The sequence below is a fragment of the Numida meleagris genome, chromosome 1 (assembly GCF_002078875.1).
Source record: "Numida meleagris isolate 19003 breed g44 Domestic line chromosome 1, NumMel1.0, whole genome shotgun sequence".
Classification (NCBI taxonomy): Eukaryota; Metazoa; Chordata; class Aves; order Galliformes; family Numididae; genus Numida; species Numida meleagris.
In genome coordinates this window covers 83511061-83537976 of record NC_034409.1, presented here as the reverse complement: position 1 = coordinate 83537976, position 26916 = coordinate 83511061, and the positions used below count along the sequence as shown (strand labels likewise).

Sequence of the window (26916 nt, the reverse complement as noted above, 5' to 3'; positions counted from 1 at the left end):
CCCTGGAATTGTTTAAATGGTACTAAAATAAGGACTTGGTGTAACCTGAGGCAGGATCAATTTGCCACCATTGGAACATTTCTCAGTTTATCACAATACTCCTGCCCGTGTCTCCTCCAAATGGAGAGATGAGCAGTTTAACAGGGCAAAGCTGCTGTTTCTGGCTTATTTGTAGAGCCTAAGAGATACCAAAAGTAAGAAACACCACCTGCTAAATGAAACAGGAAACCTGAATAACTTCCGGCTTATTTCCCAAGGCCTGTTTGCCAAATATCAGCTGAATTTATCCCCAGCACTGATGTGCTTAGCTCCAGCTGGATAAGCCATTTATTTCTTCCAAAGACAGGAAGTCGGCAAGCATTTCCACCTCTGTATAGATTTACTAAGTTCTATTGGATTTAAACCAAGCTTGTTTGGTGTCTCTGTTGTTTCCTCCTCAGTCTGGGTCCCCAGTCTGAGTACTTTTCAGTACATCGCACTTGCCTGCAGAAACCTGACCTCTGTGCAAAGCGTTTTAACACTGGTAATGGGCACTGCTAATGGAAGAGGTTTTATTAGAGGAGATATTAAGTAATATAGTTTCACTTTAAAGCCTATATGAGGCCCATATTATGGATGTGAAAGGATTTTGCATCCATATGAAGAGTTCCTCCTCATACAGTGCATGGAGACTTTTTAATTCACTGCTTCATTTAAAACCCAGTATCTCAAGCGCCAGGAGTCTTTTCCCACTGGCTGTAACTTACCCTTTCAAGCCATCTCCCCTCCTCTCTCACCTAACATTCTGCCTCTCCATAAAGTGTAACTTTTCTGCACATCCACCCTGCACCTGCTTACCCTATTTTTGGAACTCATCAAAGGGGTGAGGTTATGAGTTATGCCCTCTGCGTGCACCTCAATGAATTTTCTCTCTCTGAATGATGGAGATACTTTCCATCCATGCCATGTTCAGTAACGGACCCTACAGATGACTGCAGGAACTCACTTCACAAACTTAACTGGCATGGGTTCACATGAGGACAAGTTGCCCAGACAAGTTGCCCAGACAACACAGAACATTTTATCTTGTTCTTCACAAAAAAAACCACTCCAGAAATTTTACTTTACTTAAGAAAAACACAGTTTGCATGTTATGTTATTGAGCAATAACACAATCTTTGCAACAGACTAACCAAACCTTGAAAAGTTCAATGGACAAGCCTTTGTTAAAAGCAATACAATTTCTTACCAGAAATAGAAACTGAAATAGGACAAGTATATTATTTCAGTGACTTTTGTTTTTCCAGTTTTTGTGACAACATTTACTATTGTTTTTGTGAGATCTCAGTTAGAAAATTCTCTCCGTCAGTTAAGTTGGGCACATTAGAAATAGTCTTTAAAAGTACCAGGGACAGTAATTAGCTGTTGGAACAGCTTACTGAGGATGGTAATGGCTATCTCCATCACTGGAAACTTCCAACTAAAGCTGGTGATTATGTAGTATGAATTACATTTATGGAATTTCTTTGGTTGTGAGTTAATTACAACAGATTATTGAGTTAATTACAACAGATTATCTGAATTTATTTTTATCCAGACTGGAATAGAAATCTCTTGAGTTTTATCACTACACTTTAAGGGCCAGTAGAGATATATTAATTTATCTTCTATATTGAAAGCTCTTACAAACTGACTTTAAAGAAACTTTTTCACTTTTCATGTTTGTAGGATGAGGTCACTGCATGCATATACAAACCTCATATTTTAAAAGGGAGAAAAAATGCTTCACACAAAACATTCATTCTGAAGTGTTTCAAATAATTTTATTAAACAATCATGTTTTACATGTCATCAGACCTAACCCCTGAAGTGCAAAAATGTTTTTGAGGTATTAAGACTGGAGGAAAACAGGCATGGTATTGGTTGTTAGGGACACCACATTACAGCACAGTGGACTTTGTGAACACCAGGCTTTTACACAGCACTTGTAGGATCACAGAAAACTGAGAGTCTGAACGTCTTCAGTCTTGAGAGCCAAGGAGCCCTGATCGTTATCCAGTTGTGTTACACCAATGAAAACACATACTTTGTTGAAATAGGATGAGGATAAATATTAAAGAGGTGTTTCTCTAGGCCAGTATGTACAGTACATGAAAAAAATAAATTCCAAATTAACTGTTGAATCTGTGACCAAAATCCCAACTGTCTATCCAGTCCAGCTTAATATATGCCATGTCTACTGCGGCCTCTCTAGTATACCAGAACTTTTGTCTATTCTACACAGCTACACCACTGCCCTATGCTCCTGTTTGAAGGCACCTGGTCACTCTCAATCACTTCAGTTAAGTCTTTTGTTTATCAGATTAACTAGAGTCAACAGCATGGTACTGCCTGTGGCCTGTTATTCTTCTAGTTGCCTTCTTCCCCTCATCCATGCAGTGAAGAAGTCTAATCCATGGGGAGAATCTGCTAAAGAAATAAGCATTGATCTACTATTCATTTATTTGCTTGCCTCTTCAGGGAGGCATGGCGTAAAGGAATACTTTCTCCCCTTAGAGAATTTCCCAGGGTTAGAATTTGACAGAAGGTTGTAGATGTGCATAATTAACTTTCTGCTGAATATTAGTTAGATTTAAAACTCACCCATATTCTCGCTCAATGGTTTGGTCGGAAAAAAGATTTCAACCTCAAAACTCACAGCATTTTTCTAGCAATTTGCCCTAAACCATTTGACTCAAAGATACCCAGCCAAATTCTGTTCTGTGTTACTTAGTGTGCTCTCACCACAATTCAGTGGAAGACATATCTTAAGAAAACATTTTCAAATGAATAATAAGCAAAAGTCACTTATTACTCTAAGACTATGGTTCGTTTTAGCCAAGACAGATGATAACAGTTTCCTCCTGAGCCACAATTGTTTTTTTCAAATTTGTGACAAAACATGAAAAAATATAAGTGATCCTCATCTTAACAGATATTTATGGACGTAGGAATGTTTCTGAATGTGTCAGGTTTTGCATGGCACATTTTGATAGGTTCTCACCTTAAGCATCTTCAGCTTTAAGATCTAATTGGGAAGCTGGAGACACAAGCTCTATTGTCAGCACACCCATGGGCATAGTGTCATATATAGTCTGATCACAAACACAATTGAGATTCTTAGTTTCCTAGGATTGTCACCAATATCACTGCTACTGACCTACACATCAATGTCTAACATGTCTACAAGTAAAGAATAGCTGGAATAGAAGCTGGATACAGATGGAATGTTGCCTTTTTTTTTTTTTTTTTTTTTTTAATGGAAGAATATTTCATGGACAAGAAAGGCAACCTCAAACAAAAAGTGCAAGTAAATCACTTTCAATTGAAAACTGGGTTTCGGATGCCACTCAAGACCGAGCTGTTGGGCCAATTTCTGTGCAGTAGAGTTAGGGAGCACACAAAAAAGAAAACACTTGTGATTCCAAGGATGACCACACCTGAAATCAGTGCACTGGTGACTGAATTCAGCTGGAAAGGAGGTCCGTGTTGAGCTGCAAGAACAAAAATGCACAGGTAATCTCTGGTTAGAATTTCTCAGCAGTGCCAAATGCTTCTGTCTTTCTCTTTATATAGAGAACAATTACAGTGAAGAGACTAAAATTATACTTCAAAATGAGTACTTGTCTACTTGGATAGAATTTATCTAAGTGTACTTAGAAAATAGTTTTTCTTTCCCTACCCATCATACTGGGGAATAAAGACAATAAGGATACTTCTAACACATAATCCCTCACATTGGGTGACCAATCTTGACCTTTTATATTTAGGAGAAAACTGCCACTGCCCAAGAACTATCAAAGCAGAGGTATAAGGATTTGTGGCCTAGGCAAATTAATGAAAGCATCTCTTCCCTGATATCCTTAGCTACATTTCATTCTGAAGGGTATATAAATCCTTAGCAGGAATATCTATGTCAGATCTCTCAGCTTCACTAAGCTTGTCTACATGCCTTCACAAGAGGCCCCTTCACATGTTTACTATTTACTTGTGGCTCTAAGACTGTTCATGGACCAAATCTCAGATAACACACATTTCCAGCCTATACCATCTTTAACAGCAGGAGACATAAAACATTTGAGTGGTAGGTGCTATCCAAAGCACCAGTGTCTGTTTGCCACTACCAATGCTAGACACTCAAGTGAAAAGACTAGGCAGCTCCTACACGGGGAATGAGACCACTCCTCCCAGAAGCAGCCACCTGCCTCCATATTACCAGTCCCTCCTGTCTAAACTGAAAAGAGAAGGGAAGAAATAGCTAATACAGTTCTGAGGACAGAGTAGGTTGCTTCTGCAACTGGGTCCTGTTATGAGCAAGTAAGAAGCAGGATGGCTTAACAGACCATCCTCTCTTTACTAGTCATTAGCTACTCATTACCAGCAGAAAAACATACAAGCTGAAACAAGTCCTCCAAGTGTCCAAAGGAGAAGCACTGTAAAACTTAAAGCACAGATTTCCCAGCAGCCTATTTCCTTACTCACCCTACCACAGACCACTAGTTCTATCTAAAGTTCTTCATGGGCTCTTGATGTGGTTAAATGCCAGGAGAAAAAGAACTAAGGGAGGACTCTTTTGAGTTTGAGCTCTGAACTGAACTGCACCGTAACAACCATTTTGCTGCACAGTTCCCATATGGCATAAGCAGATTTTACGGCTTAAGTCCAATTTTGCTTCTGGCAGTTGCAATGCTTCTTCACCCTTATATGTCATAGCAACAGATTTTCACTTCAACTCCATTATAGGAATTAGAAGTTGCCTCGTTGGTGGGGCTGGATATACAAATTAAACTGAGCATTCCAGATTCACCAAATGTTTTCTTTATGGCAGGAAGTCAGTATTCACTTAGACAAAAGCCAAAAAGGAGAAAAAACAACAAAACGCTCTAGCTCAGTGCATTGAACTGAATCAAAAGGGTTCATTCTCCTCAGTTCTGTTTCGCTTATAACCATCTCTTTTGTGTTTCTTGGAATTTTGATTAACTTACCAAGCTGTGAGTTGTTGGTTGGTGACTCATCTGTATAAAACAAAAATGACATGCATTATATTTTATAAACACCTGGTGCCTTCTCCCTTCCCCTCTTTGCACACAAAGGCTTTATTTTCAAAACACATCAACTATCTTTGCAACATTGACTATCTGTTTTTAGTATCTCTGGTAAAATCAGGATGACAACATGAATTACATATAGTTTCTTCATTTTTTAGGCAAGTGCAACAACGCAAAGTTATTTAGTATGCGGGGGGTGGGAGCATACAAACAAAAAAACACCTTAGTGAAGGAACTATTTAGCTGAAAAGAGTCACAGTTCTATTCTGCTCCTTTAAATAAAAATACAATGACAACCATGATATTATACACAAGCCCCTTGTATTATAAACATGCTACAAGATGATCTGTATAGGAAAAAAGTTTTAACCTGAGTTTTTCCAAGGAAAAGTAAAGCAATGACCTCAAGTGATAACAAAAACACCCTTTCTCAATGCACGCTCTGCTCTTGGCAGCCACATACTGTACTCAGGGAAACATTTGTATTCTGTCTACAATTTTTTTTTTTCAAACTTACCGTTGTCCATCTCAAAACTACACTTTCTGTCACTGTTTTTGCTTTTTCATGCAACTTGTAATCACAGCTCGTGTATACATCTGTTTTGAGCAGCTACCTTCTATGTTTAAGTGAGACAACCATCAAAAGCTGTACAGTCTCACCTTCACAGATAGGTGCTTGCTTTGTCTCTGAACACAGAGACCAAATCATTTTCTGCTGTGTATTTCTCTTTCAATGACTTATTTTAGTTTAACAAAAAAGAATGAAGTTCCTCTGAAAAGAATGCAACGTTAGAAATAAGAGTTCAGAAATACACAGGAGAAGGACCATTATTCAATTGCAGTACCATGATCCAGTTCCTACTAGGGTAATTACATAAACAGTGCTGTTACCAGAACAACTGGTGATTAGAGTAATGGGAAGGCCTGGCTAACTACTTGAGGTGCTTCTGCCGACACAGTGACAGGCACAGGACCAGTCCCGGCATAGATACAGCACCAACTCAAATGAAGAAAGCAAGGGGTTGCACATCTGCAGCCATATGACAAGCATATGTATTACGCTCAGCCAGGTGCAGCAAGTTTTATGGGCTCTTTACTAAAATTGGAGCAGACTTGATCTTGAATATAGTATTAAGCACCTTCACGTAGCATAGTGTCAAAGTCAGCACTGCCACCCATGGGATTCCTCATCCACAAAGCAGTCAGTTCTGTTCAGCTTGAAGTTTTCCCATGACCTTCCCCTTTTTTTTTATTTTGACTGCAGCATTCATGAACCTCACATCATCAGTGCACTTATCACTTATTTTCACAACAGGAAAGGACAGTGGGATGAAATAGCAACCTCTCTCTCTGCTCCTGAAGAAAAAGTGAAGATTAAGCCAGGCTAACTTGACCAATAGCACTCAGGAAATTGGTTGCACCGTTCAGAACTAAATCACTGCTTTCTAAAGTAAATCCCATCAAAGCATGCTTCTGACAGTGGGAGTGGGATAGTCCAAAAGCATGCTCTATGAAGAAATCTGTCTAATCTATAAAAGCCTTAGTCATATGTCTCAATTAAAAGACACCTAAAAAGAATACTTCTTCCTTTATCATAGAATCATTTGAGTTGGAAGACACCCTTAAATGTCATCTAGTCCACTTCCCCTGCAATGAACAGGAACACCTACAGCTAGATCAGGTTGCTGAGAGCCCTGTCTACCCTGACCTTCAGTGTCTACAAGAACGGGGCACCCACCAACCTGTTCCAGTGCCTCATCTCCCTTATTGTAAAGATCTTCCTTATACTAGTCTAAATCTCCCCTCTTTTAGTTTGAAACCATTTCCCCTTGTCCTAGCACAACAGACCTTTCTGAAGAGTCTGTCCCCTTCTTTCTTACAGCCCCCTTTAGATACTGAAAGGCCGCTATCAGATCACCTCGGAGCCTTCTCTTCTCCAGGCTGAGCAGCCCCAGCTCTCTCAGCCTTATTCATGTTTTCATTTAAAAAAAATCACTGAAGAACTGTCAACAAATTATACATATTAGTTCATCGTTGCATTGGGATCATTAAACACCCATGGTAAGATCTTGCTTTGCTTGAAGTAATGCATTATTTAAAGCTAATAGATGAATATATTTTATTATTATTATTAAAAAGAAGCATTCACAGCATGTGAATCAAACTTTATTCTTTAAAAGGGACTGCTCACACACCAAGCTTTATATAGTTTTCATTCCTTGCCTAAGGCAGCATTTCCCTAGCATGCATTTAAGCAAATCTGTTATTTATTTTCAATAAGCATTCATGCATGCAACTTTGAAGTTAGGGTTTTTTTTCACTTTTTATTGACTAATCAGATGACAGTAAGGGTGCTCAATTGGGACCATTTATAATACAGAAAAAAATACTGTTTTTCCTTGCAGAAATGTTGCTTATAACCGAGGGTATTTGATTCTAAAAAAAAGTCTCTTGGTAGATGGTTCCCAATTCTGGAGGGTCAGTCACTCTCCTTGGACGTGTGGGCATAACCACTTTGCATGTAAAGAAGGATTTTATTCTCAAGTGTTTCAGTTATTTTTCCTAGACAAGACTCAGTCCTGTTCTCAGGTTCCTAAGTCTAAGGCTGCTGGAATCTGCAAACAGAATTCGTTCAATACTTTTAAATTGTTTTATTTTTATTATGTTGTCAACAGCAGCCACATAAGTACTTTTCCGAGACTGCAGGTTGCTTTAAAACAAAAACAACAAACAACCAACCAAAAAAACCCCACTACATTTTGACAATAAAAATGGACCTCCTTAGAATTTCACTCTGGATCTGAAAGCTGAAGGCTAATAGCATGTATTAACACAAATGGAAACCCACAGGTGAAGATGGAAGAAACAGTGAATAGAAAATGACTGAATATTTATTAGCTGTCCAAATTAACTTGTGATGCTGAACATAGTACCTTAAATTCCATTACCTGCAGTGAAATCTTCCAACAAAAAAAAAAAAAAAAAGTCAAACCACTGAGTTTGGGTTTTTATAATGAAGTTACATGCATAACAGTATGCCACAGTGATTTTCATGGAGTAAAGATGAAGTGCGAGTGCTGAGCAGAAATATTAGTTCAAATTTTCTACTAAAGATTCCAGTACTTGAGGAAAAAAACACCCAAACTCATGGAGAATCCATCCTTTTTCTACGTCATGAACAATTTTTATTAAACTGCAAAACATTTCCCCAGGTTTTTGAAATTTCTGCAGTGCATAGAAAAAGTTTGCTTGTTCCTACCACTCCTCGTAATGATGGGGCCAGCAGTGATCACAGCATTGCCAGAGATGCTCTGAGGGCTCCAAGTTGTTCTGCTACCAGCATCTCTTCTTTCTCTGTGACTGCAAATCTGAGTGGTTAATCAAAACAATCACTGTTTCAGAGTGGAATGGAATTATTGCCCTTCTGTGCTTCCTTTTTTAATGGAAGCTCTTTTACAAGCAATACTACAACTTTTATTTCTTAGTATGCATTAAATTACTTTGCAATAAAAACAGCTGCAATATTCCGTAGAAGTGTATCTTGTAAATGCCTAGCTTCCTGTTGTATTTTGCCTTTCTTCATTTACAGAGCTGCATTGCTGTTGTGTACAAGATCCATCTTCTAGTATATTAAATTTTCAGTAGTTAATTTCCCAATGCTTTGTTTACAGTCAGTTTTTCCAACAAATGTGTTTTGCTTGACTAGGGATAGACAGCATGCTACAGTTCCTGTTCTAGCAGAGTTCTTAAGTTAAACTTCATGTTTTTCCATGGACTCCTAAATAGCGATGACACATTAAAACAATTCCCAGCATTCTACCATCTGGTATCCACTTTTAATTAGCATCTCTCTCTTATCTATCTTAATCTTGGTTACCCAAGAATGCTTCAAACAAGACCATTTCTTGGATTTCAACTTTATGTGAAAGAACTTCAAAACCCATGCACCTCCACAGAAATAAATAATTGCATTTAAATAATGTATTAAGTAATAAAATAAGGCACAAAATGTCAGAACTGAGAGCATTATAAAATTTTGAATGGAAAGTCATTCAGCAGGAAACGATACTGCATTTTGAAGACATCAGCACAGAATATTTTGTGTTCAATATACATATTGAAGTGTTTCAATTTCCAAAATACATTTGTTGTTTCCAATGCACCCAAAATGAAATTATGTTTGAACTGAATTGAATGTTTGATCTTCAACAAAACAGCAGTTTTGTAACTAGAAGGGAGGTGATAATAAATGAGAGGGGAGGCATTATTTTTTCCCCACTGTCAGGACACTTTCAAATATCCCTTATCAGAATAAGTGTGCTTACCATAAGTTTTCCATGAACTATATTCTACGATATTTATATTCATCTGCAATGATTATGGATCTTTGTTTCTTAGATACAACATTAAGACTATCAGCTCTGAAGATGTTTCAGTCATGACTTTTAATAATGAGCTAAAGATCAAAAGACAAAAAGATGACTTATTGCACATCCAACAACCTGTGCTCTGCAGATCTGTTATTATTGTACCTATGGATCACCACATCCATTACCATATTCACTATCCATTGTTTTACATTCCTTCAGATGTACAAAGCACATCCTTGTTTCTGACTATAGAAGTCACCTTCATTCTGTTTCTTCCAAGCATCTGTTACTTTTGGATGCAGAACAACTCCAGTGTGACTGTATGACATTCAGAGAATTAGCAGCAATTTCCATCAACTGAAACTTACTGGCACAAGAAAGGGACAGTCATCTGCTCTGCACAGCTTTGTCACACAGTGAAGGAAGACTGTAGACATCTTCTGGTTCTTGTGCTTCACAAAGCGGAATACCTCAAAAGAAAACCGTCCCATTTGGCTCTTGCCATTTTCAATGATAGTGGTCTGCGGGTCCTTGTCACAGCTAGTTTTTGTGGAGAAGATTAAAACTAGGATGAGTAGACAGATGGCTGGCTTTTTAAAGCTCTTAGGTGAGAATAAGATAACTTAGGCAGCCAAGTCAGTGCTTTAGGTCATTGAAAAAGAACATAGTGCCACTATGTCCAACACGTGCAGCCACACTCTCCCTACTAGGCTGCAAAGTTCTGTGCTCATTGCTACAGGAACATTGTGTTTTGCTTTGCAGCTTCACAGTTGCAAACTGAGGTACCATTTAATTTCAGTGACATAAAAAAACCTAAAGGCAGAAGCAAGAAGTACCCATTTATGCTAACTAGTATAGACAGGTAACTCCAAATGAAGGCAATATCTTTCTAGCAACCTTTATTGGTGAGATTTAATCTGAGATACTGCCAAGAGACTATTTACGTTTTTCAAAGTTCCAATTCAAGAAAATATTATTACTGGGAGTAGCAGGAACATCTATTTAACTTTAATCATTTGCTTAACTCTTTTCCTGAATTGCAGTCTACAGTGTTTTATACTATTGTCATTCGCTGCAAGAGTACCTTTGGCAAAACAAAGGCCAGCTTGGCTGCTTAGTTTGGAGGTTTCTGCTGTCTCTAGTAGAGACATTTTAGATGTACACATCTCCACCATGATTCTCATAACTCTGAACTTGAGTCTACATTTATGTTGAAAAAAAGCTGAGTCCTGACATGTTATCTAGAAGTCCAGACCTCAACCTCTCTACTAATATTGCTTAGAGTTTTCAGGCAGCATAGAAAACTGCTATCTGAGAGATTTATAACTGCATTTTTTAAAAGAAGGACCTACAAATACTGGGTTTGCACAGGACTTACCTGAAGAAAAGATCATACCGAAGATCATCACTTGGATTACCAGACGGCGTTGTGTAACAGTAGTCCATCAAAACATTCCACCTGTACAAGAAGCAAAGTGATAGATGATGATGGGAACTGGCAGTGTAAGAGCAGGAGTAGACAGTGAGGGAAAACTTTCATTATGAGGACAGCAGCAAGATATGCATTCAATATCGAGGATTTGATGTCCTTCAGTTGAAGGCAATGATTGTCAAACACTAACCACCCATTTAATGCACAAAAGGTTACAAAGACAGACAGTTGCTTCTAAATCAGAATAACTTAGAAACCCAAGAGCTGAATGGGCAACAGAACAAGAAATAACATCCTTTATGGTACCTGCCATCAAGGTTGGTTGCTCTCACAGCTGCATATATTTTAGTTTTCAAAGGTAAGCCTGTACTCGGGATCAGGAGCTGCTGGCTGTAGGTTGAGTCCTGAAGAAGAAACATTGACCCAGTATACCAGAAATCCCACTGTGACAAATCATCTGCATTCACAAGCTAGTCTCTCATCTAATTTTTCTAACTAGTGTAAGAGCGAGTAAGACAGAAAGAGACTTTCTGTCTCTTTTTGTCCATTTTCTGGGAGGAAGTAGAAAGCAGTGTCAGCACTGCATTGTAGGCATTTGCAATTTGTCTAGGCAGTTTGTCTGTAAAGACCAACAGCACCTCATATGTCTTATTCCATGCAACTATTGGGGAATATAGAATAATAGAATCATAGAATCACCAAGGTTGGAAAAGACCTACAAGATGATCCAGTCCAACCGTCCACCTATCACCAATAGTTCTCACTAAATCACTATCTATTTATTTATCATTATATGAAGTGGCTGGATCAGTGATTGAAGAAAAGGTACTATTCATGAACAAGGTTACTGCAAATTAACACCTCATATGTCTCCCAGTGCCTACATGCAGTCAAATGGCTGCTGTGGTTTTCTAAAGGAGGAGTATAACTGTTGTCAGAGGGCACCCTTTCTCAGGGAAAGTTCTTAGGTTTTAAGTAGCAAATGTTTTCTTTTAAATTCTAATATTTCAAGAATTGTGTTTCAAGAAAAATATGTAACAAAACAGCTAAGAATTCACCATATATAACTATGACTACACATAGACACAGCTTCTTTGCTAGTTTCTTGTTCACAGGCTGAATCATTAACTTCTCTTTAGCAATGACCCACAGATGCCATGAAATAAATTTAGAATGACAGATGTTAATTTAGCATATCAAAATGCACTTACTGTTAATGTCACCTATGTCAAATAAGGTTGCTAATCCATAAAGAACAGAAACTCAGCATGTTAATACGTCTTGTGAGAGGTCAAAGCACTCAAGTAGAATTTTGAAAGTACTACAATAACACCAGGTTCACTGTGGTAGGCAAGAGCAGCAGTCGACAGTAACAAGAAGGATTAAGAATATAAATCAAGTGATTTTTCTAAGGAAATAATGCGAAAAATTACGGCTTGCTCAATATCCACCCTCTTCATTACTGGAGGCCTTGGGAACCATGCATGCATACATGATCCCTTAGGATGTTAAACAGGTAAGCTTGCGACCTATAAGGTCAATTATACATATCTCTAATATCTAACTGTCAAATTTTCCAAAATAATGAAAAACATTCTACAGTAAGTCCCTCATTCTGTAAGTTTTGGAGGTTCATGATCAACTTGTAAACCCATTGGTGTAGAGAATATAGAACCTATTTTTCTAGGTGTTTACTGAGAAAGAAATGCACTCTTAGTACAAGCATTAATAGCACTTATACTTGAGTGAATGCAGAATTAGGCCCTGAAAGGCAGCAACATACAAGTGATGGTCAGTTCCTGTTCTTACAGAAAAGTTTGGCAACGCTCCCTCTACCTCATCTTTTTGTCAGGATTATTTAAAAATCAGAGAAGTATAATCTTCATTTTAACAGATTAAGAATTGCTTTTCAGAGCTCTGCCAAACAAACATGATTTTTTAAAGAATGCCTTTGGAAAATGTCCTGTTACAATATTTATAGCTCATTATGTTCAAAGTTTAAAGCATTGACTTTTAAATCGGTTGCATGAATTATAACTCAATGTCATGATGACATGAATAATAATGCAAAAAATCAGAATCATAATTTACAAAAATGTTGCCTGATAGATTGAGAAATTGATATTTAAATCAGGTATTTAAAATGTATGAATAAAAATTTTAATCAACAGGAAAAAATCATTTCAGGGATTAATGTTGTTGTTAAGTAGAGGTCCACACGTTTTTCACATTTTACTGTCACCATCCATATTTACACAGGAAAAGCTTATACAATAATGCATATCCAAGTTAAATTATCTAAAAGCTATGACAGAGAGGTTAGCTGAAACCTATTAGAATTATTAACCCTTAAAATCGTGTAAGTTCACAGAATGAGGTAACAAGTACAGTGGGCTTCCGGTTTGTAACAAATCCCACATCCTTCATGACAATTAAAGATGATCAAAACGCTTTACGAGGCTCGAACATAAAAATACTCCAGAAAAGAGCTGCCATTTATTGCTAAGGGAACAGGTCTATAATATTTTTATAGAATACTACAGACTACTCTCTGTATCACTACAATGTACTTATGCACATATACGCACAGATAAATAGAAATATGCCCATAAACATAATGAATGAAAACACAAGTATGCACTCTGAAGTAAAATTATAACTACTACAACTGATTATTTGCATGGCATTAGAACCTTAAAGCCAGAGATGTACACTGATGAATTGCATAAATACGGAACAAAAAGACTGCGTCCCCTCAAAGACCAGCTATCTAAACACAAGGCAAGAGGTACGTGCAAACAAAAAGGACAAGAGAATCTAGATGAAGGCTGTCTAGACTAAAGGCTTGGTCCTTCTTAGGAGAAATAGGAGGGGACTAACACCTAACAAGGAGGAGTTTGCAATTTGCTCTACAAATCCAGCTTGCACCCACAGAATGCAGAGGTGGATTTAGTCTATGTCATGTTACTGTGTTTTATACTCACATTGTAAAGCAACAAATTCAAAGTGCTGATAAATGTACCATTGTTCTCCCTTACAGAAATAGCAGCCGATGACCTACAACAGAACCAGAAGAATCGTGAAGATCAAAAATGCATTTTATTTTTGTCTTTACACACTTCAGTGTTTTTTATTGTTAAAAAACTCAATGAGCTATATCGCAAGAAGTTAATTTATCTGTTTGGGTTATAAACCTCAGAAATACAAGCTTATAGTGGAAACACTGACAGAACCTTAACTATATGGAAAATAATGGATACTGTCAAAAACATGAATCAGAAAAATAATTAGCAGAGAGGCAAAGTGACAAAAAAGAGCCTGCTTTTCATGATGAACAGGATCTACTATTGGAAATATTTTCTCTATATTCACCTGCCTCCAAACAATCTCAAGAAGAGTTTCCAAGTTTGCTGCTGTCATTTTGTCATCAGAATACACTAACTTGAAGGCAAGCTTTACAACAAAGCCAACAGTAGCTCTTCATAAACACAGTGGTATCTCATACAGTGATGGTAATTAATTTCCTTTTTCCTTTGCATCACCTCTTCTTTCAGTGTATTTTTTTTCTTTCTCTTTACTGTTATACAAAGCTAAGTATCACCATGTTGACAGTACTGCTATGGCATGCAAATATTTAGGTGTGCACAGATATGAATATATATGCATACATACAGGCTTATACAAACATGGGAATGAAACACATAGGAATGAAAAGGACACTTACGAAGCAAGCTGGGTATTGTTAACCAGGTACTCCAGTGGATAGCTACAGCTAAATTTGTACAGAAGCCCAGGTAAATAGCTGATAATAGTTGGTGGGTCTGGTGTATCTATATAGCCCGAAACATTACCTATCTGTACCACTGAGATATTTCCATAAGCATTGACACCTCGAGCTGAGGACACCTATTGAGGGAGACAGAAAACAAGTATTACCAGGAAGTTGAATATGGGACAAGAGGTATAACTAAGAACACTGAAGCTTTACCCATCATTTACCCGGAAATATCTTCAGGAAGATCTTTTGAAAATGAGTTTGCTTTATCAACACCACGTTGCCTATCTTCTGTCTCTCACCTCCCCAAGATCAAGCATATACAGTTCACAGGGGATACCATTGTTCTTAAAACACAGTTTTGAGCAACATTTGAGTAAAACTGATGAATCTGGGTAGGCACTTTCACTGAGCATTCTCAATGGATTTGTGTGTTTTACTGGACAATGCTGAAGGAACTTTTCTATTACAATGCCAAAGGTATGTGACTAATTGTTCAGTCAATGGCAGGAAAATGCTCAAAATCAGATTTCCTAGGTCTGTCCCTTGCTTAAGAAACACAGCCTAGAGCACCCAGGTAGCATAACCTGCTACTGCTGTTTGGCTTTCTCCCCACCTCATCCTCCCAACATGAAAAAGGTTTGTCTGCCATTTGGCAGACCAGGGTTTTACCTAAGTTCTGCCCCAAATGCTATCTTCCCTTTACTTATAGGGAAAGCAAGTTTGAAGCCCTTCACTGTGAAAAACAGCCAAAAAGTTGCATGGGATTATACTAGTCCATTGTGGGGACCTTAAAATTCCGAGCTCCTTCATCTTCTTTGTGGCACAGCATGCAGAGACAGGTTGAGGGGAATTCTTGGTTATATTTTTATTCTGTGCAGCCTTGTGGGAGCCCCATTGGGATCTCCAATCTGCAATTATTTGGATTGATCAGACAGCGTGTTCTTAAAGTTATAATCAAAGAGCAAGTTCTCAGAGCTGACAATGTGACTGACTCCACATGAAGAGCAAAAGGCTCCTTCCTGTCAAGTTCTAACACAGGTGATGGAAGCTACTCGGAGACTGGGAAAAGAAAATCTTGAGCTTGGTGAACTGGGTTTTGTTGAAATTTTTAAAGAAAACTCAGCCTGAGGCAAATAGGTCAGAGAGCATTTTGAACAATTCAGCACAGTTTGACAAAATTATTAGCAACTGAAAACAGCAGGGTTGTTATGAAAACTGACAGCTAACTTTGATTGTATGAATTCCACGTAGAATATAAGCCTTAAAAATAATATATTTTTACACATGTTTTTGTAAGTTAGTCATAGGCATTTTGATACAAACAGTGACGACTTGTACAGGGCAACATACACAACTTGTGCAATCTCACTCTCCCTTGGTTTAGAAGGTTTGAGACCTTTTTTATTTTTAGTCAGTCATTCACTGGTAGATAACTCCTTTTCAAGGGAATGGAATTTATATTGGTAGGAAACAGAGTTCAAAGTCAGGTCCTGGATCAGATTCTGGTTGAAAAAACTAACCAACAGCTAAAGATTACATTTAGTCATTAGTTGCATAAAGATACGCATCCTTCACAAACAAAGCAGTAACAAAATGTAGGCACTGAAGTCATGCCACTAGACAAAACATTGTAGCACAGATTGGTACTGCACCAAGTAGATCTGAGCTGAACATACAAATCTGAACTTCAGGCCCACATCTTGACTTTTATATGTATACATACATACATATATATATATATAATTTGAGCACATAGGTAATTGTTGTTCCTCATTTTGTGGGTGTTCAGTGAATTTGTGTTTGTTCTTGTCAAAAATTCAAAGTTTGCTTAAAATCTTCCCTTTGTAGCCAGACAGTTCCACAGAGAAGAAAGCCTACAAGGAGGTGCATGCCATGAGAGCACTACTTGCAGAGATGCCTGCTGTGAGCTTCCTCCCTCATGGGGCTAAATCCTCTGGCCAGATTATTTCCCCTGTGACATTCAGCCTGAAGGCCCTGCCTTACCACAGAATATATAGGATCAGTCAGCAAGTCCTTTCACACGAGATCCTAGAAGTACCCAGACTATAACTCTCATCCTCTTAAAAATGTTTTTCTTTTATTTCCCAAGCAGGTATTTGAAAAGTTTCAGGAAAACAAAATATGTTCAGCAAAGGTGTTAAGAATGCCTATGAAAACATCTTTTCCAGAGAAAAATAATTACTACTATGAGAAATGTACTATCTAATCAGAGGGCCAATGTGACCCATCATGTTTTCTTGTTAGAAATCAAGATAAATTTTCAGCTTTCTCTGGTTTTCTTTGATGTACACATTATATTGCTCACTGGGAAAGACAATGCAAACATTATCCGTAAAAGATGCAATGCTGTCAGGCCATTCACTTGAACCTACACATAAACAGCCATGCTACAATTTCACTCTGATTTCATCTTACCACTAAAGTGTTTCCACAGGATTCCAAAGTACTCAGATTGATGATGAAAATGACCACAGCTGGAAAGGTGTTGTTATTGATGAACCCCCTGCAGTGAGCATCCCCATGCTTCCCATTCAGTGCCAGATCTGTTTCAGAATAACCAGAGAAAAGAACTGTGCAAAAATTTATCTTCATAGTAATTGTCTGTACTCCACAGAAAACATTGATATCTCGTTCCGCTGCAAGGAAAAAAACAGCAAAAGTATTGTAAAAAGAGGTATTTAAATTAAACAGCATATAACTACTGCAGCAATTGGTCTGGTGTTATAAATTCCTATCAAATTAATTTTTAGACCTCAGTCACAGCAAGGTATTGAAATATAAAGAACAGAATTGCATTGCTCTGAAAAACAGGTATATCTGAACCTACAACTTCACTAAAGAAAACTAAAGATTCTGTAAATGTAGTCCACCATGCAACAAAACCACTATTCTAAACTACCCCAGCAAGTCATTCAGTAGCACATTCATAAGTTGAAGTACGGCAAAGGACTGGAAAAGCGATTAAATATCTGGAGTTTGATTAAGCAGCCCTCTTCTGAAACAGTCAATTCCCAGCAATTTTGATAAAACTTGGGAGGGAAGCTCTGCCCCCCAGCCCACTCCAGATGGCACCTGGCATGGAAGTGGGGTACATTTGAGGCTGTCTGGATTCTATGCTGTACCAGACCACATTCTCGGGCTGTGTAGCAGACAATGACTAAAACCACAGAGTGTCTTGCAGTCTTTCATTCTGTACATTATTACAATACAAAAGAACATAGATGGCCTAGAACATGGCAGTTGTGACAACTAATCAGTTTTTGAACAGCAGCAAAATGCTGATGAGTTGATGGTTGGACTAGATGATCTTAGCAGTCTTTCTAACCTTAATGATTCTATGAAAGTCCTTCTTGGATGAATGTACACTTATTTAATTTGAATATACTGAGGATTTTTAGGCATTTGAATAGCAAAGCATCGAGTTAGAATATAGGGACAAGGGATGGTTTCTTTGGGTCTAGAGCTAGCTGTTATATAACTTTTCTACAAGCTCTTCTTGCCTTTAGATGATGGGGGGCATTTTGTTTGGGTTTCTTTTCCTTAAGTGCTCTGCAAAAAGTGTACTGCATCACGTTAAACACAGTCATTACTCGTTTATAGAACAACGCATTTATTACACCTGCTTAAAGATTAAGGGCTATTAAAAATTGCAGAACAACTTCAGTCAATACTATGCCATTAAGCCTGCTGAAATGAATTGTTTCACTGAGCTGACAAAACAGAGAGGAAATGAAATCTCCATTATAATGAACTAGCTCTTCCCCCATGGTACAGGAGCACAAACAGTTTAATTTAGACAGCTTTAACGGTGGCTTTAAAGCCAAAACAATCAAGTGCAGAAAATAACAGGCTAAACTCTGACCTGAACTAATGTGGTGATAAACGCTACTCGCTGGGTGTAAATTTGGGCAGAAAGGTGCTGGAGGCAGAACATAAGTAGAAGTGATGTGGCGTGATATTCTCCTGGTTTGTACATGTACATATTTTCACTAACATAATGTACAAAGATCAAGAAGCATGTCTTGGTATTCATGGCTAGAGGACTGTTATAATTCAGTTAATGGGTATACTAAGGTGGAGGGGACAATACAAAAAAGGTAAATAGCAAAGGATATGCTTCTACACTTATTCAGAGCAATGCACTGATTGTAATAAATTGCAGGATATAATATAAAATAGCTCACTTAATTTTATAACTCACTTCAAGCCTTTTAAAAAGCAGAGTGTTATTTTTCCTGTTATGGTACCTTTATAACTTGCAAAATTCTCATTTGACACTAATGGAAATGGGACCATACGGTACAATAGCCACTTTTGCACTATAAAGGAGGATAAGCTGCTTTCCCAAACTGAACCTTTTTGCTAACTGTTTTTCAAGGACATACTGTTGTTATATCTGTCCGTCCTGCAATTCAAAAAGCACAGCATTTGTTTAGAAGCAATTCTGAAACTAAATACAAACAGATCTAGTGCCCCTTTAGATGCTAAACATCTAGCAAATTTTTTTGTGAATTTAGAAAGTTAAATATTACTCATATATGTATGTTTAAACAAAAATAGTTGCATTCCTGTGGTAAAAGCTTCTGGTTTTCTGATGAAGATAGTTGTGATGGCTTGGAGGTAAGGCCACCCAGCTGAGAATCGATGGGACCTTCAGTATAATGGCCACTATCCCTGTTGCGCATAGGCAAAGCACTTGGTCTCTGACTCAAACCACACCAGCTTGCCATAGGCAAGAGTACTCACAAGAGTGTAATGTGCAAAACAGCAAAACCCATGAGGTACAGAGATAACTACAGTAGCAGAGATCATCTTGAGTCAAGGACTCATGGCAGCTCAGGCCAATTGTTGACAGCTCCACTGCCCACTTCTGCCTGGTGCCCTTCCATACACAGCCAAGACTTGCAATGGACCAGACAGTAAAAACCTGCAGAAGACAAGAATTTGCCAGAAAAGTGCTGGAAGAAGTCATCCCACCAGGAGAAGAATGCAAGGACATTTATAGCCCCAAACCAGCTTTTCTGCAGAAGCGTCCGCTTTGATTAAGTCACAGCTTCAGTGGTGAATTAAAATGCACAGAGCGTGTGAAATAGCTGCAGCACATTCTGGAGATGAACTAGTTTCACTAAGTTTCAGTATGTACTTTCAGCAAGAGCCCTGAATCAAAACTGTGCATTTCCATCTGAAGACAGCTGCGCTAACATGGGTATACACTCCAAAAGCCTTCTAAAAGCTATGCTCCATTACGATGCAGAACTTTTTTCTCCAGGCAGCTTTCTGAAGGTCAGCAGGATTTGACCTTGTTCCATACTCAAGAATACATCTGCCTTTCAGTACAAAATGTCACCAAATTTTTGATTGACCAAGTGCATTTCTGTCTTCAGCCCTGCTGATTATTGTATGCTTACGCTGTAAAACAAACCTGCAAACTGCAGAAAAAAAAAAGTCCTGTCTGATTATTTATCACCCTGTTTATGCAGCACCATCCCTATGCAAAAGTCATCTAAGCAGTGAATGATAAAAGCACAAACAAATGAAAAATGGATGAGCTCTGAGGGTCTTTAGGAAGGCTTAATTTCTCATCTTTGCTGGAGACAAGCTTCCTAAACTTCTGTTCCTCTCAGCATTAAATAAAAGAGCAAACAACTTCAAAAAAAATCAATGGCTTCTGAGGTATCTGCACACCACAGACCTCAGCTAGAAAGTCCACTGTCACCTCGTGTTTGGAATTTCAGCTGACAAGAACAGATACTTCTTACGAGGAACAAATAAGGAACAGGAAAGAAAATCCTACCCACAACTAGGCTCTGCAAGGCAGTATCTCGGCCTCAAAGACACTTGTTTGACATGTTCTTCTATCTGACCTCTCATTCTCCCCTTACACCTGAACAGTGTCTACACCTGAAGGCTGTCAGGTCTACACTCAGAGAGCCGCAGCCTGAGCCAAACACCAGAGTAGCAAGCAAAGGAAAAGCGAGCCCCCCACTCCCTGCACAGGCTCTGGCCCATCTCCTGGGGTACTTGAACCCATCAAACAGAGCTCTGGGGGGTTTACTGAGCTCCACCAGCCTCAGTGCATCACTTAGCAGTCCCTCTTGCACAAAATACTTGTCATATTTTGGGACAAAAGCATTTTGGTTTTTCATTTCTCACTCAAATACATGGCTAACATAAGCAGAATTATTATTCTTTCTTAGCTCTCAAAATCAGCACTAAGAGCACTGATTAAACTTCAGCCTTTGAATTTCTGCTGCTTGGGATCACAAACAGGAAGGAGCAAGACTCTGCTCTCACCTGCTATGGGCAGTGCAGCATGATTAGAATTTACTTTAAAAAAACAATAATCTGTTTACTTGTAGCCTAACAGATGTGCCCAAGTCTCTGGGATTCAGCAGGTATGGGATCTGATATAGCCATTATTACGAGACAGAACTGTAAGTGGTCCCTAAATACCCACAGTAAGAGCTGGCTTCAATTTGTGGGTATCACGTAGCAAATATAAAACCATGGCACGAGGTTAGTGAGAAAGGTGACCAGAGAAGCTTTTACAATGCACAGAAAGAAGAATCTAAGCTTCCCTCTAGTGGCTGCAATCCTCTTAAGAAGTCTGAAACAGGAAAAAAAATACATGGAAAACAAGGAAAGGTAGATCTGAGATAGGTGGGCACAATTAACCCACACTTTTCAGGCAAGTCTGTAAAACTCTAGGAATAGAAATATAGAAGTAGTTTGTGAAAAAACTCAGCCTAACGGTGATTTTTGTCAGGGATGAACAAAACATATTTGATCCTTTTTGTATGTCCTGTATTTCTCTACTTTTCATATTCACATCAATCAAGGGAAAGATTAGTCAAACACACTGGTCTTTTATATCAGCAAAGCACATAGCAGTGTGTTAATAATAGGAAACAGTGAAAACAGCCAATTTAATAAAAGTGATCTTTCCTGAAGAAGAATCATAACTATTATTATTTAGAAAAAAAAATACTAAAAGATATTACAGCATAATGCTGAGAGTTCATCACTTTACTGTTTGATTAAATCACTACCTCAGAAACACAAGATGTGAGTCAGGCAGAATCAGCCCTTCATTATTATTATTCTGACCAAGAACCTATGGAGGCAGGAAGGATAAATCATGTAACAGGCTAACAACATTCTTCAGCTGAGTAAATTCTGATATACATATCTATTTCTCAGCGCATTAACAGTTTTGGACGTCTGATGTCTCTAGAAAAACTTAATTCCTATTTTCTTGAGGCATGAATATAGATCATCTACAGATACATCACACTGCTTCACCTGCCTCCAGGCAAGAGCTTAATGGTGAAGTGAAGCACTAAATTTAGCCATCAACTTCATTTTTGCTCAAAAATATGTATCTATTTCTGTATTTCATTAAAAGGACATAATTACCTCACTCAGATAGAACTTGAAAGAAAACCTAGTTAGAAGTTTCAGACTCTTAAACCTGTAAAGAACATTTCAAACAACATGACTTCTGGTGAATTTCTTGAACAGGACAGAGCTCTGGCAAAAGCAGGTCAAACCCCACTGATGTGAAGGTAGTTGTATTCATTAATACTAGGCTGGATTTGACCCAGTGTGCAATTAAGAAGAGTGTAAAGTGTAACATTACAGGAGTTTCACTGTCACTCAGGTAGTTAATATTCACTTAATGTGAAACCCTACCCCTAGGCTTCAGACAGATTTAAAGCTCTGTATTTAAAAATAAGTGCTGCTTTGAATCAAGACAATAAAGAAGCCATTTAGAAAAAAAGTCTATTAAACACTTACCAGGAAACCTGCTATGGAGGTTAGCATCACAGTTGTAGCCGTTGAACTGAGCAGTCACCGAAAGCACTTTAATCGTCAGCAGGAGCAGTAACCATACCTGTTCCATTGCAAAACCTAGCAAAACGTTAGGTGGTTATTACACACATCTGCTCATTGCGTTGAAGATGCTTACTGCAGACATTTTACCACTTGGGAGGTGATGGCCTCCAGCAAAGGAATCATGGATAAAGCTCACAACCGTATGGGAAGAGGCCACAGGCAGCTGGGCCCATTTCTCTGAGTCACGAGTAATTTCTATTAACTTCTACAGCTTTTAATCATAACTTGCAGCAAAGAAATGCTCATGGATGGTATAAAAGAAAGAAAAGTGGAAAAAAAAAAGTCCCCTAAAATTTATTGATAGGAGAGGGCTTACGCATTTGAACGCTGGCAGCTTTTTTGAAATTTCAGTGTAAAAATCCATTGAGAAAGATGAATTAAGCAGAACAATGTTTTATTTCAGCCACGTCCTTGAAAACAGTGCAGATAAATGTCGTTTTGAGCAATTCCCAGGCTCAAGGTCCCGGAATAAAATCAGTCCATATCTAATTGCCAAAAATCTGTTCTTTGAGGCATGCATGCAATTGCACTGAGCTCAGGTAAGGACTTGGCATAGAAATTACATCTACTTGAATCATACCTGGCAACCAGACTAGAAGGTCAGAACAAATGAATTTTTCATGCCTTGAGTAATTATTCTTCCTAGGAGGAGTTCTCCAAAGTGTAAAATTTATGATATTTAGCACAATCAATAAACATCTGATTCACATATTCATCAGAAATATCCCAGTATACCAGAGATTTTGTCCATGGATCTAAGCTTCATTTTTTCTTTTCTTTTAATTATTTTATGAACAGAAAAATCTCTGCTGACCTGAAACAATACTCTGTTTTCCCACACAGGAACTTAGCAATTCTGAGAGATTTGGGAGGTTTGCTACCTCTAACACAACAGCAGGTGATGCTGGTCATCACCTTTCTCCGAGAGGAGAAAGAACATTCACAGACACAGCACACCTCCATGCAGCCACGGAAGAAGCTAGCAACAGCACATGGGGAGAACATCTGGGACAAACTCCCACTCTTTTATCTGGATCATTCGTGACTGTACAGGAGTTTGGCGTTTAAAGCCTTGTGTTGAGAGACAGAGACCCACACAGTGCATTTCCAAACGCTCCTCAGCAGTGAACTAGCCAGCTAGAGCAAAGCACTGAGCCACACGCTACTGAAGAAGCCAAAGGAATGTCCCTGTGTCACCAGAGGAGTCCAGTCATTCACTCCTACATAATTCTGCCTGGAAGTACCCGGGATTAAAACAGAATCAGCAGCACCAACTTCCTGCTAAGCATGCATGTTGATACTTGGACTTCATCTTTGTAGGTCCCAGCCAACTGAAGCTATTCTATTCTTAATAAGTCAGGTGCAACTTTTGCCATCCTCTCCAAAAGCAGTTGTGCAGTGTCACTTTTGCACATCTTCCTGATCCAAGTATCACCTATAGCAACACTGCAACCTTCTTTTAGTCTCAAGTGGATACAAAACTCTAAATAAAACAATTCTTTGATCCTTTAACCTTTTTCCATTAGACTCCTGAGGAGGTTGACAACACTTGCAGCTAATGTTGACCAAAAAAAAAAAAAAGTGAGAACAAAGAAAATAAAATTCTTAACTGGGTTGCTGTGGAACCTCTGCATTTTCATCATTTCCTTACCTTCTCTATTACTCTCAGTGAGAATTAGGGTGTTTGGAGTTTTGTTGGGGGTTGTTTTTTTTTAGAACAAGGAAAATTCAACCTTTATTTTGTAAACAATCTTTACTGGGGAAAACTGACGTCTCTCTGGTATATTGGAGCCTTAGCTCTGCTTGTACAACTGTGATTTCATTAAAATGATTGTTTCTGTTGTCTTGTAAATGTGGTAGTTCCTGATGTCTGTATAAATGAAGGGCAATTTAGTAAGATCTAAGTCTGACTTCAATTTCCTAACTACTACATTATTTTTTGCTACCAAAAAAAAAAGTTCGAAAATGATTTAATGAAAAATAACACTGACAAAGCTGTAACTATTACTTTAGATGAAAAACAGACCTTCAGGTAAATCCTAAAATTTTAATTATTAAACTTAACTTCTGTTGCTGTGTTTCAGCAGAAGGAGAGATGATTGCTAAAGACCAAAACTGAATTAAGACATTAAGTATTTATTGCATTAGTTCTCTAGTGGCATTCAGAGCGAGTCAAATTTTAACACAACCAGTAATGTTCTTCTTGCTCTCCAACTACTGACTCATCTGCATATGGATTAGCATGCAGATCCACAGCACCAGTTGGGATGACTCCTGCTGATCTCAGTTAAATAAGTTAGGAGTGTGCATTATTTTTTTATTTCTTGTGAGAGAATTGCAGGGCTAGAAAACACCCTGAGAGGTCAACTTCACCTATCCATTTACCATTGTAAGAATCAAGGCAACGATTCCTTCCCAACTTGCTCTTAAAATGTTTCCAGCAACTTCTCAGTAAAAAATGCTAAAACCTCAGCCAACTAAATGTACAAGTCATCCAGACCAAAAGATTGTATCGCAGAATGGCTTGGGTTGGAAGGGACCCCAAGGATCGTCAAGTTGCAGCCCCCAACCATACAGACACTGCTTAATATTTCATCTAATTATTTCATAAAAATGGCATTTGTCTGTATATGCCTATGAAATGAAATATGCACATAGGAAAAAAAAGGAAGGTAAAATTCAAGCCTCTGGAATAGGGTGATTTATAATCCAAAAATTGACGTGTTGATATGAAAGATACAAATGATATACATCTGCTCTCCTTCCCCCCTGCTCTTTAACACGTAATGGAGTTCTTTGGGTCATTTCTGAAGAATACAGCTCTTCGTGCTTTTCCAAAAAAAGTGCTTTTTGGTCCAGTAACAAATATATTTGCTTGATAAAAGGCATTTTCATGATTCCAAAGACACAAACTGCACAGAAAATGTATTCCTTCACTCCAGGTTTCACCACTGTAACCAAAGTACTCTTCTGTTTTCTTCAGCCCTCATTCTCCATTTTTTTCTGCTGAGCATCTTCGAGGATCTCTTGATGTTTACATGGTTTACTATGTTTGTTTACAACAATCGGTGTAGTGCTTGGACTCACTGAAATGCCCAAATCACCTTAAAAAAAAATACTTTCAAAGCCACATAAATAATTTCACTTAGTTTCTGCTTCTACATATACACCGAAGGATATCTTCTAAACAAGGTTTAGTATTTTCTATTTATCAAGTGAACAGTTCTTTCCATTGATTTGGAGATGGAGGTAAGCTCTGTGGACAGGACTTCCATGAACACCCAAAAAGTTCACATGGCAACTAACTTAAGTGTTCATAGTAGAACAGATCTAAAGGATGAGTATAGACAAAGAGACAGAGATTTGAAGACCAACCAAAAAAGGTTAATTAATAATTTCAGAGACTGTGGATCACTTAGATTTCTAAAACAACTAACTCAGTGGAAAAAGAGCACAATATATTTGGGTTCCAATCTAACAGAAGGACAATAAGCTTTCAGAATGCTGAAGTAGACCGGGCATGAATCTCTGCGCAACTGAAGTTGTTTATATATGCAGCATCAAGTCATATCTGCAGGCCTTACTGTTCTGTGCTGCATGTCATTGAAGAGTACAAAGAGGTAACAGTTGCAACATGCATCCCTCAATTTAATTGTTATTATTCTACAAAGCCCTCTCCCTGCTTTCACAAATGTTGCCGTGTCAGAAAACCCACACAAAATTTCTAAGTAAAGATGTTTGCAATTTAAATAAAAGCCATTTTGTATTCAGCTTAGAAATACTGTGGAACAGCAGTGACCTACCTAAATTCCCTCTTTTATTACCTGGCACTCAATTCAATTGTTCTCTCATCCTCTCATTTTCAAATGATCTTCAATGATTTCCCATTTTGAACAGCATTCACTACTGGTTCGGTCCTTCATTTTAATTAAATTCACTTGTAAGCTAATTCTGACTTTTGAGTTTAATTTTTATTTCAAATATTCATCCTATATTTTATAAGAACTGTTTATAATCTGCTGCTTGTTCTTCATTTTCCATTTATGGAGTGGAAATAATGCAAAATAATACAGTGATATTTATGTTTCTTGACTGGTGCATAATAAAACTAGCAGAATAAATGTTCCATTTACAAGTGTTTTCATTTAGATCTATTAACTGACTAAAGGCTCTCTAGCCTACATCTAACATACATTAGGTGTCTACAAGTAATGGAATAGAAAAATGATTCCTTTTACTTAAAAATTTTTTGAAGTTATCATGATATTGTTCAATGAAAAGTACTTCTTATAGTAATTTCATGACAAAATAGTTCCCTAGTCCTTTTGGTTCATGTCTGTCTCACTGTTAAAC

The 26916-nt window shown here is 38.0% G+C and overlaps 1 protein-coding gene across 1 annotated transcript in view; it reads right to left on the bottom strand.

Annotated features, from left to right (window-relative positions):
* The window catches only part of ZPLD1 (zona pellucida like domain containing 1), a 30789-nt gene continuing 5668 nt past the window's right edge, over positions 1796 to 26916 (bottom strand). Inside the window, exons 3-12 of the mRNA XM_021400464.1 lie at positions 22465 to 22578; positions 17083 to 17303; positions 14593 to 14774; positions 13853 to 13925; positions 11175 to 11272; positions 10815 to 10895; positions 9805 to 9976; positions 8326 to 8434; positions 5004 to 5033; positions 1796 to 3512 (exon numbers count right to left, since the gene is read on the bottom strand). Of these exons, the coding sequence (XP_021256139.1) occupies positions 3340 to 3512; positions 5004 to 5033; positions 8326 to 8434; positions 9805 to 9976; positions 10815 to 10895; positions 11175 to 11272; positions 13853 to 13925; positions 14593 to 14774; positions 17083 to 17303; positions 22465 to 22570 (1245 nt within the window). The 5' untranslated portion in view covers positions 22571 to 22578 and the 3' untranslated portion in view covers positions 1796 to 3339. The remainder of the gene's footprint in view (positions 3513 to 5003; positions 5034 to 8325; positions 8435 to 9804; positions 9977 to 10814; positions 10896 to 11174; positions 11273 to 13852; positions 13926 to 14592; positions 14775 to 17082; positions 17304 to 22464; positions 22579 to 26916) is intronic.